At 37.6% G+C, this 12,242-nt stretch overlaps 1 protein-coding gene across 6 annotated transcripts in view; it reads left to right on the forward strand.

Annotated features, from left to right (window-relative positions):
• The window catches only part of ZNF638 (zinc finger protein 638), a 133,260-nt gene extending 128,309 nt beyond the window's left edge, over positions 1 to 4,951 (forward strand). For all 6 annotated transcript variants that reach the window (XM_059188008.1, XM_059188007.1, XM_059188005.1 and 3 more), the window contains 3 exons: positions 1,987 to 2,088; positions 2,976 to 3,094; positions 4,629 to 4,951. In XM_059188008.1, coding sequence (XP_059043991.1) covers positions 1,987 to 2,088; positions 2,976 to 3,094; positions 4,629 to 4,694 — 287 coding nt within the window. In that variant the 3' untranslated portion in view covers positions 4,695 to 4,951. The remainder of the gene's footprint in view (positions 1 to 1,986; positions 2,089 to 2,975; positions 3,095 to 4,628) is intronic.
• Positions 4,952 to 12,242: the final 7,291 nt, after the last annotated feature.

Genomic DNA, 12,242 nt, shown 5'->3' on the forward strand with positions numbered 1-12,242 from the left:
GATAAACCCCCATTGGATTGTTGTCCAACTTGATTTATTAAGTTTTTTTTCTTCCTTATTTAGTCTTACTTGACTTCTCTGCATTATGCGTTACTTGATCATGTGTTCTTTATTGAAGCTATCTTCCATGGCCAAGTGGGTACACCTTTGTTCTTCTCCATAACCTCTCCTTGATACCAAGCCCATAGGTAGTGGTTTAGTAATCTGACAGATAGCTCCTAGCATGATTTCATGAGGGTATTTTCACCCCAGGATTTCTGTTTGTAGCTACCAGCTTTCTTAGAACTGCCTTGTTTCAACTGAAGAATAGAGAAAAGTGACTCATTTACTGCTTATATAACTATTTATTTCTGTTAATGGACAATATGTTTGATAGAAGAACCTAGCTGAAGAAAAAGTAAATTTCTAAACAGTTTTAAACCTGAAGTATTTGTCCTAATCTATTTAATTATTTATATGATTATATATAACATACATTTATTATTACAACATAAACATCCCTTTGGAATGGCAGGAGCAGATATGTTTGAGAAAGTTTATTAGTTATTCTGATGAGTAATAAACTGTTGTAGGAAGAGACTAGAGGCTATTTTAATCAAGTCAAGAAAAGGGAGATGACCTTTTTTTTAATCAACTCTTTAAGACTTGATGACCAGTAAAAAAATAAAACACAAGGAGTAAGAGAGGAGTAAATAATGATTTCATGGGGTGCCTGGGTGGCTCAGTTGTTAAGCATCTACCTTCAGCTCAGGTCATGATCCTAGGGTCCTGGGATTGAGCCCTTCATTGGGCTCCCTGCTCCATGGAAAGCCTGCTTCTCCCTCTCCCACTTGCCCTGCTTGTGTTCCCTCTCTCACTGTGTCCTTCTCTGTCAGATGAATAAAATCTTATTTAAAAAAAATGATTTCATGGCTCCTGTCCATCTCCTCAGATTTGCTGAAGAGTAGCCCAGGTGCATGAAGAGAACACTGAACTTGAAGTCACAAACTTTGCTTCTAACCTGTCACTTAAAAGCCTTGTAGCCTTGGCCGTACCAGTTTCTTATGTCTTGGTTTTGCGTTCTCTATCTGTGAAGAAATAAAGATAGGGGCACCTGGGTGGCTCAGTGGGTTAAGCCTCTGCCTTTGGCTCAGGTCATGATCTCAGGATCCTGGGATTGAGCCCCCCGCATCAGGCTCTCTGCTCAGCAGGGAGCCTGCTTCCCCCTCTCTCTCTACCTGCCTCTCTGCCTACTTGTGCTCTCTCTCTGTCAAATACATAAATAAATCTTTAAAAAAAAAAAAAAGAAAGAAAGAAAGAAAAAGAAAAGGATAATGGTGATTTGACCTGCCTATCTCACAGGAGATAAAAGCTAAATGAAGGGTATATATGTGAAAAGGACTTGTCAGCTACCATGTAACAAAAAGATATTAATAGCTACTGAAGGTGAGCAGGATTGCTTGGAACCAGTTCCTTTCTTCTCTTCCCCAAGATCATATTATGCAGAGTCTGCCAAAACTGCATGTTTCTTACATGTTATTTACTTTGGTGGACTTGAACATTTGTGATGTCACTTGTGATCCTGTTGGACAGGGGTCTTTATCAGTGTAGGCTCAGTATTTTTTGACTGGGAGGGCCTCAGTAGAGGACACGAGAATATTTTCTGCCCACATCCTTTCCTCCTCAATCCACACTCCCCTACCCCAGCCCTTTCCATGCACTAGTTAACTCTTTACAGTAACTACAGAGCTTGAAATTCTTCCAATTACCCTTTAAATTCTTTTGAGAACAATATATAAATAAAATATGCTATTACCTTTAGTCTGTTTTTTTCCTAACATCGAAGAATCTTGGAAGAGTGGTCCAGTGGGATCAGCCAAGGAAGGTTTACTTAGAGAGAAGAGCCATAAATTAATTTTGAAGGCAGGGATTATCTGGTGTTAGCTTTATATACTGTACATGTATTTTGAATGACTTCTTTTCCTTGAAAAATTTTAATGATTTTAGTTGATGAGGAATCTGGATTAAAGGACTCAGAACCAGAACGAAAACGTAAGAAGATTGAGGACTCTTCTTTAGGGAAATCAGTGGTACCGGATGTCCCTGAAGGTAAAGTAAACATAACATTTTTCCTTATCTATATGAAATAAAAATTCAGTGCCAGAGTAAGTGTTCTGTTGTTTAGATGACTACTGACATTTCTGAAAACAGAAATACGGTTTTTTTTTTACCTAGCAAGGATTTTTTTTTCCATCCTTAAAAGTTTGGGATAAGCCTTTTTTTTTTTTTAAATTCCTGGTACTTTCTTTGCTGCTGTGGTAAGAGCTAAGTTACATTGCCCAGGCAGAAATTTTAGTAAACATGCTGAAAAGCTAGCAGACTGTGACCAGCTAAAACGGGCTAAAGGAGCACCAAATCCATTTACTCAGAATATTCCTCAGGCAAATAGTTGTCCATCATTCTGCCTCTATTTTTCTGCTTTTATTATATGGGATTCCAAAGATGTTCATTTCAAAAACACCATTAGAGTCTTTCTTCAACGAATTGCTATTCTGAAGAAATTTCATGATATCCTGGAGGCTCTAGAGTATTACAGAATATGTTAAAAAATAAATAAATAAATAAAGCCCCTGGAGGGTGCCTGGGTGGCTCAGTCGTTAAGCATCTGCTTTCGGTTCAAGTCATGGTCTGGAGCCATACATCAGGCTCCTTGCTCAGCCTGCTTCTCCCTCCCCCTTTGCTTATGTTCCCTCTCTTGCTGTCTCCCTCTCTGTCAAATATATAAATAAAATCTTTAAAATAAATAAGTGAAGCCCTTAGTTTTGTGATTAAAGGCTAAATTGCTCTTAATCCCTAGATACTTAGCCATAAATATTATGTTTATAAAAGTATATACTATGATAAGCATGTTTGTCATGTTTAGAGAACTTGATTAACACAGCTGTAGATATTAATTTCCCTCCATTCTCTTTCCCCTCTTTCTTCCTGTCCTCTAGATTTAGACTTCCTTGTACCGAAGGCTGGATTCTTCTGTCCAATTTGTTCCCTCTTCTACTCAGGTGAAAAAGCAATGACAAATCACTGCAAGAGTACACGTCATAAGCAAAATACAGAGGTAAATTTTTTTCTTAACACCTCATAAAATACTCCAGGTGGTATTGTAATAAGACTACTTAAGTGTTCACCCAGAACGTATATTCTTTTCCTTTGGGAGAACTTTTGAAGATTTATGCCAGTTTATTCCTCTAGTTCAAAAGTACAGTCTTCACTGTATGCTGCGAGGAATGTCTAGTCTTTATTCCTTTTCCTCTGGCAGCATTCCCCAGGGTAGATTCTACAGATCACTAGTCCTGTATAACTCTCCATTAAAGTGTGGGGAACCATATATTCTGATGGCCCCTTGAAGAGTCAACAGACGAATAACATACTAAAATTTGTGAATTGTCTAGTCAGAGAGAATCTGTTTAACTTTATTTAACCCATTTCCTAAACTGATTTAATGACACTCCTCACCCGCCTTTTAAGTTGTACTCATCTTTAGGAAGTGCTCCTTTAGAGAATCATTATTAACCATAGTCGAAGCAGTGGTTCTGATTCCTCCTGAATGTTTGTGATTATTTTATATAGCCTCTAAATTGAATTTGTGGTACCGACACTCAGCTAATATTGAGTTGTTATTTGCTGGAAGCTTATTTAATACCTTCCCCATCAGCATTATGAGGTAGATGGTATCATTCCAAACTTCTTTATTACTTTTTTTTAATCATTCCAATTCTAAAGGTAGGAAAAAAGGCTTAAAGAGTATCTAATCCCAAGATCACATAGCAGGTTAGTGGCAGACTTGGGATTTTAACCTAGCTCTGTTTTATTCTAGCCTCAAACCCTTAACCATTATGCTACACTGTCTGTGCTCTTAACTTGTTGTGTCATTTTTCCATTTAAAATTTCCACTGGCTTTAGGTCTGTAAAGCCCTACATGATCTGATTCCTTTCTGTTTCTCTGGCTTACTCTCTGTTATTACTCACTATGTTGCAGTTTTTCTGGTACTCTCATTTTTTTTGGTTTCCTATATATAAAAGGCCCCTTTGCTACTTTTGCACCTTTATATCCCTGTTCCTTTTGCCCTCTCCCAGTCCCACTTCTTTTCCTTGAAAAATTTAATGATAGCTGCCTCTTCCCCACTTTTAGCTAAGTCTAGACTCAAATGTCATCTTCCAGAAAGACTTTTGCTTAAGACAGACCTAGCTAGAAGTACAAAACTCCCTCCTACTGCCGAGAAGGGTTTACCTCAGTCACTTCCCTTATTGTATTTCTTTCCTTTATAGTGCTTACCAGCATGAAAATTTGTCTTATTTATTCTTTTATTATTTCTCTTCCCCCACTAGAATGTAAGCTCCATGAGGTAAAGGGCCTTACCTATCTTGTTGACCACTGAATCCCAAGCACCAAGCGTAATGCCTGGTATGTCATAAATATCAGATGACTGGTGAATGGAAGGAAAGAATGTTAATGTAAGGCACTGTGTTTCTAATCTCTGTAGGATCAGGCTCTTACAAATTATAAATTCAGTGAAATATATTAGATATGTTTTCACACACAGCAGAGCAACACCTAATAGATATTTTATATTGCAAATTGTTTTTAACAGAAGTTCATGGCCAAGCAAAGAAAGGAAAAGGAGCAGAATGAGGCTGAAGAAAGAAGTTCTAGGTGATTGGGGGAAAGGGGAAAGACTGCATTAGAAATTTGTTTAGGGTCCAGTTGATTTGTGTATTTTTGTTATCACTTAATTTGTATTTTTTGTTTCAGAAGCAAATATTCATGTTGTACAAATTTCTGATTGCCCTTGATGTGGAAAGACTGATGGGGAAAGTATGATGTGTTTGATTTTTATATCAAATCATCAGGCATGGAGGAAGTATCTTTTAGAAGTGTTAAAATAAATGTTCCTACTGTATATTTAAAATACCATCTTGTGTTTGTGACTGATTTATTAAAGACTTGTGTGCTTCTGATTTCAGACAAGAGACCCTTGTGACTTGTTTAGGGATTCTTCATATATACTGGAAGTCATAGCAGAGCATGGTTTCACTCTGTTTCAACCATTCATGTATAGGTCAAAGATTTCTTAAAACTCCTAATTTTTTTGGATGAAATTAGATTACATATAATTGACCCCAGATAGGTTTGAGTAAAACTGCTTGTTGTTTTCAGTGTATTAAGAGTATCTTTTTTTCTGTTTGTGGTAACATCTAGTTTCTGCCAGGACCCATTTGAGTTAGCTTCTCGCAAGTCATTTAGTATTACCTTGAAAAACTACAAAGACAGAGCAGCCTTTACTTCCCGTGAGCCGCTACAGTTGCTTTTAAACCGTTTAAATTACTATTTAATATGTTTGTTAAAAGTTGTAAAGGTGCAAAAAAATAATTCAGTGCTTGTTGGGTGCAGGACACAGTCCTGTGCTGTGAATTTTTAGATTAGGCATGCTTCAGACATAGGCCTGCTGACTTTGAGTTGCTTTAATATCAAATTTGTCAGCTTTTCCAAGATAAGAGTATACCAGTTAATAACAGAGAGTGAATGGAAGGAAATGAAAAACTACTACTCTTTGAGATCTCTTACTCCTGTCACATGTAGCACATTACCTCACAATGAGCAAAGAGTGGAGTGAAGAACAAAAAGCAGCAACTTCTTGTTGTTGCCCACCAAACTCATTCATTGCACACTAGGTTCAGGCTTAGCTACAGCCTGAGTAAAACAACAGACTGCGACATGCCATAGACTAAGGAGTGGGGTGGGTGGGGAGAGCGTGACTTATGAATGTTAGGAGTCTGCTATAATTAAACCCTTATAGGTGAGGGGCGCCTTGATGGCACAGCTGATTATGCATCTGACTCTTGGTTTTGGCTCAGGTCACACCCTTAAGACTCCCTCCCTCTCTCTCTGCCCCCACCCCCCTCCACCCCCGCTCTCTTTGTGCGTGCTCTCTCAAATATATAAATCTTTAAAAAAAAAAAAATCCCTTATAGGTGAGTGAAGTAGTAAGAGAGAGAAGAACTGTTAAAAGTTTGGAGAGTAAGGGGCGCTTGGGTGGCTCAGTGGGTTGAGTCTCCGCCTTCGGCTCAGGTCAAGATCTCTGGGTCGTGGGATGAAGCCCCACATTGGGCTCTGCTCAGCCGGGACCCTGCTTCCCCCTCTCTCTTTGCCTTCCTCTCTGCCTACTTGTAATCTCTCTCTCTCTGTCAAATAAATAAGTAGAATTAAAAAAAAAAAAAGTTTAGAGAGTAAGTTGCTGAAAGCAAGCTAAAGCAGCATAGTCAGATTAAGTAAGAATCTTAAATTTTGGAATCTTTTCCTTACGGGAAAGCTTTTAAAATCAGATAACATATGAGCTTTAATCTTGTCTGACCCAGCCTCGGAATTTAATTTTAAAAAATGAAGTGTGAGGGGTGCCTGGGTGACTCAGTTGGTTAATAAGCATCTACCTTCGGCTCAGGTCATGATCTCGGGGCTGGGGATTGAGCCCTGCATGGGCTCCCTACTCAGTGGGGAGTCTGCTTCTCTCTCCCTCTTAGGCCCTCCCCCCAGCTCATGCTCTCGTAAAAAATCTTTAAAAAAATGTGTGAAACTCTTTATTTCTTTCAAATTAGTTATGTGGAAATTGGGATTTTGTATTGGAATAAAAGGAATTGCTAAAGCATAAAAGTGGTAGGAGTGATTTTTGTTTTAGTGACATATTGATGGTTAGCTATACATAGTAAATAAATAATGTTCCTGTATGGAGGAGTGGGAATTTTTATCCTAGGTCTCCAAATTCAGAAGATTTTTGAGTTTTGCTAAAAATAAACATAGACTCTTCACATATAATTTTAGAATTGTTCTGCACTCTTTCCAGGAAACCTTGAAATACCTCCCTCCTTTATTCACACTACACATACGGAATATGATATACATAGCAGTTTGCTTACTGGTTGGTTAAGGGAGTAATAGTTTTTAAAGCTTCTATCATTTCATCATCTAGACACCAAAGCAATAAAAGATTGCATTCAGCAACGTCTCTAATAAAAGTTTTTAGTTTTACCGTTTCTGGCACAGAATGCTATGAGAATTGGCTGCCTCTCCAAAACTCTTCTGAATTCTTAAAAAAAAGAAAGCCAGATTTTAAAACTTTAAATTTTTATTTTAATATTCAGGTGTGAAAAAAAAGCATATTGAAGAGAATAGTATAATCTACCCATATATACTAATTATGTAGTTTCAACAGTTATCAACTCAAAACCAAATACATATATGTCCACTCTTAACTTCTCTTATATTTTAAAGGAAATCTCAGCATGTCATTTTACCCATACACATTTCATTATGTTTCTAAAAGATAAGGATTCTTTTAAAGTAATAATATCATTAAAAATACTCCTTATTTAAATCCAGTTCAAATTTTCTAATATTTCATGAGTGATTTTTTGTTTTACTGAAGATATCTGAATAAAGTCATACCCTGTGATAGCTGGATAAGTCCTTTTAATTATTTTTAACGTAGGAATGTTCTTCTCAGTGTGCCTGGGGAGCTCAGTAAAGTGTCTGCCTTCAGCTCCCTGCATCATGCTCCCTGCTCAGTAGGGATTCTGCTGCTCACTCTCCCTCTGCCCTGAGCTCGCTCACTGTCTCTCAAATAAACAAAATCTTAAAAAAAAAAAAAAAAAAAAGGATGTTCTTCTCTTCTTGGAATTAATATAAATGAGATACTTGGTTCTACAAATCTGTTCTGCTCAAAATGTCTTGGAATCTAATGCTGGTCCACGAAGTATGCGACTTCATGTTGACTTACGTACAGAAATTGAGTGTCTAGAAACCTTGATGCAGTTTGACGGTGACTTTATATCTATTTGTTGGATATGCTAATTTAAAAATAGGGTTTTAGGCTTCTGTGCTTATTTATTTGTATTTTACAAATGATCTCTGATGGATTGGAAATAGGGGAAAAAGGGAAAAGAAAAATAAGCTGATTGATAACACAATTTGAGAAACACTACTGAAAGCATTCCTCACAGTTTGGATTTTGCTGATCGCAGCCCCATAGTATAGTTTCAGTATATTTCCTCTGTTGTCTGATATCTTTTTAATTTGTAGTTGAATATGGAAATGTGATTGGAATTTGGTTTCTTTTTCTTTTTGTCAAGACTGCTTCAGACAGTGATGTGGTCTTCCTGATGAACAGACACAAAGTATCTGATTGTTTTCTTTGGGATTTTCATAAAAGTTGATGCTTAAAGCCTAGATGTATATTTATTCACTGGGGATTACAAAATGGTGATATTTTAATTTGTATATTTCTCCTTGTGTAAGCTAGAATACTCCCTGAAAAGAGAAACTTCTCTCATCTGCTCTTTGGTTACTCAGTGTTATTTTTTGTTTAAGAACGGCTTAAGTATTTGATGCTTTTCCTTTACTTAACATTTTCTCAAAATGAGTTGTTTTGTTGGCACCCACCGAATATGGTAAACTCTTTTTATGTAGGTATTAACTTGAACTCATGAATTTTAATATTGGATGTTGCAAACCTTTACAGCAGTAGCCTTACTGATGCTCAAATTGTCATACTTTGGGCCTTTTTCATATGACTCCTCATTCTATTTGACATGACACGACTAATTTTCCTGGGTTCCTTGCTCTCCATATATAGAGGTTTTGCAGGCTTGTCTTGTACACTTTCTGCCTTAGACCTGAAGTCAGCCATCTCTTTCAGGAAAAGTGACTCTTTAGGATGGTCATTGCTTCTGTTTTGGTTGTTGCCTTTCAGTGGACAGAACGTGGAAATGTACATTTTGTTTTTATGATAAAGTGCATCATTGTCATACTGACACTTCTGGTTCAAATTTAGGACTTTCAGGTTTTTATCTCTTCTTTCTTAAATCTGGATTTTATTTGTCTTACGTCATGTATTATAATTCTCAAGGACATCAGATTGATGGAATTGAACTATCAAAATTGCTTATCTGTATCTCACTTTACCTGTATCAAAAAAACAATCCTGAGACCACAGCCAACCATGTGATCAGTAAAAACAGTTTAAAATACTTTTCCAGCTTTGCTTTTGTTTTTGTCCTTAGGGTATATCCTAGTAAGGATATATATATCCTAGTGAGGTTATATATTTAAACTTTCAAGTCACTTGAAATAGTTCTTTAGTAGTTCTGCTACCTTGTAGATTACCTTTGAGGTTCATTTGTTTAATTTTATCTTTGATTTTTAGGGGTTACATTTTAAAATTGATGTTACAAAAAGCATTTCACATGGTTCTAAAGTCACACTAGTAAAAACATGGTATATTCAAAGAAGTGTAGCTCCTTTCTTACTCTATCCTCTCACTTCCTCTCTAATGTAAGTAGCTGTTCCTTGTTAGTTTTGTAATACATTTTTTATATATGTAAGCAGATTCATATCTGGAATAATCAGTTTTTAATACCTATGTCTTTATAATGATTGTTAATCTATAAGGAGAACCACTGACAATATGCTTTATTCTACTTTGACATCTATAAACCTTCATCAGCAAAACATTACAGGCTTATGAGATAGGTGCTGAACTTAAAAAAGTGTGTATGAATGTGTATATATGTATATAAACCATGTTCCTGTCCTCTCCAAGGACTTACGTGAGAACATGAGCATAAAAAGTTATTTGACAATTTTGCCTATGCTAAGTGCTTACTGAATGATACAGGTATCAAGAGTTAACATATGGAGAAGTAAAATGAAAAAGGAGGGGGATTAAAGACTAAAATGGGATTACACTGTTGTAAGTTTTTACATTATTTCTAAAGTGGTGTGATACTAACTCAAGATAGACTGTAATTAGTAAGGATCTCTACCACTTGAAAGATGCAATGGATTACTAAGAATTAGTCTAACCCAAAAAAGACCGGAAAGGGAAAATAAAGGATTGAAGAGACATAGAAAACTTAGAGAAAGATGGTAGACTTGTGCCCAACCATATCAGTAATTTTGTTAAATGTCAATAGACTGTACATTCTAATTAAATTTTCATGTTGGATACTTTTTTTAAATTTTATTTTTGTAGTGTTCCAAATTTTACCGTTCATGCACCACACCCAGTGCTCCATGCAGTACGTGCCCTCAATACCCACCACCAGGCTCACCTATTCCCCCAACCCCCTCCCCTCTAAAACCCTCAGTTTGGGGGCGCCTGGGTGGCTCAGTGGGTTAAAGCCTCTGCCTTCGGCTCAGGTCATGATCCCAGGGTCCTGGGATAAAGCCCCACATGTGGCTGTCTGCTCAGCAGGGAGCCTGCTTCCTCCTCTCTCTCTGCCTGCTTCTCTGCCCACTTGTGAACTCTGTCAAATAAATAAATAAAATCTTTAAAAAAATAAAAAATAAAAATAAAACCCTCAGTTTGTTTTTCAGAGTCCATAGTCTTTCATGGTTTGTCTCCCCCTCCGATTTACTCCAGTTCACTTTTCCTTTCCTTCTCCTAATAACTTATTTCACTCAGCATAATCTCCTCCAGTCTCGTCCATGTTGATACAAAAGTTGGGTATTCATTCTCTCTGATGGCTGCGTAATATTCCATTGTGTATATGGACCACATCTTCTTTATCCATTCATCTGTTGAAGGGCATCTTGGCTCTTTCCACAGTTTGGCAACTGTGGCCATTGCTGCTATGAACATTGGGGTACAGATGAGCCAAAGGCAGATACTTAACTGATTGAGCCACCTAGGTGCCCCACCTCAGTGTTTTTAAGTCAGTTTCACCATGGTTTTTCTTGAATTCATACAGCTCTGGATGTTGACTTCGGGAGTTTGAACTGTATTCCATTGTCAGAAAATTTGCAAAAGTTTTTGAGATGAAATCCCCTGTTTAAGTAAAGTCACTGTTCCAGATGTTGCCATCCACTTCAGTGCTGATGGAATAGAACAGTTTAATTTACAGTTTTTGTATAATGCAGTAACTGCTGATTTTCTTACTCATTTGTGGTCAGTGTCCAGTAGTGTGCCCTTGCTAATCTTCCCAGCCATGCTCCAAATATTGTCACAGAGAATGCCTGTGTTGTGCCCCAGGGACAGCACTAATCTGCTTCCTCTGCACTCCCATCTGATTCCTCAGGACCTCCACGTTGACTAAGGTTTCCACATTTGTAGTCTATTTTGTTGCAGCTTTCTCAGCAGTAGAACCTTGGTGCTGGGGGGGAACTTCAGAGGTTACCAAGGCCAGTCCTTAAATGCTTGAAGATTTTCCAGGACTTCTCACCACTGGCTGTCCACTGAAAGAGTAGTTCCAGGTCTTGGGGGTTTCTTCTGTGGCCAGTTCCATTTTTAGATAATTTTAGTTATAGTTCTATCCCTAAAATTCAGATCTTAAAAACTTAGAGGTAATCCAAGAAAAAAGTTAGCAGCTCAGGGTCCTTCCGGTTAGAAACTGTTAGATATTTTGTTTGCCCCACCAGATTCATTCTCCACAGCTTTGCCATCCTGCTCTCTGCCCCAGGAGGCTAACCATGTGGACCCCATCCTCCTCACTTCTCACCGGATTTGAACAAATGAGCCAGTGCAGGAGATATAACAGAGGAAGTGAGGTCAAGGTGTTTCTCCTGGTTCCCTGCAGAATCGCCCTCATTCTGGCTTTGATCCTCAACCAAAGATCAGTGTTTCTGTCAAGGTTGCATTCTTTAGAGTACTCTCCTTCTGGCTTCCTTGTGTGCTGAAACTGCTGGTTGTGATTCTCCTATAGCCTGCCCACACCTTTATAAATAGTACCCCCCTTTTTTCCTTTTTAAATAGTCCTTTATTAAAATTAAGTGTTCCTCAATTTACCTATCAGTGTGCCATCTATTTCTTATTGGGGCTTAGACTGTTAAAATAATGGGTACTGTGAGTGTCTTTAGGAAATTGACCTTTGGAACTGGGCTAACACTGATTACAAAAAGAGGAGGGGCTGGCTATATTAATATCCGATAAATTAGACTTCAAAGCAAAGTGTATTACTAGAGACAGTAAGGGACAATACGTGATGATAAAAGGATCAGTCCACCAAGAAGTAAAGCAATCTTAAAGGTGTACAGATCAAACCACAAAGATTCAAAATACATGAAGCAAAAACTGATAGAGCTAAAAGGAGAAATAGACAAATCCAGTTATAGTTGGGAATTTCAACTCCCCACACTCACAAACTGATCGATAGAGCTACTAGAGAAAATCAGCAAGGATACAGAAGAACTGAACAACATGATGAAGTCTGGGATC

Source organism: Mustela lutreola, chromosome 9 (genome assembly GCF_030435805.1).
Source record: "Mustela lutreola isolate mMusLut2 chromosome 9, mMusLut2.pri, whole genome shotgun sequence".
Taxonomy (NCBI): Eukaryota; Metazoa; Chordata; class Mammalia; order Carnivora; family Mustelidae; genus Mustela; species Mustela lutreola.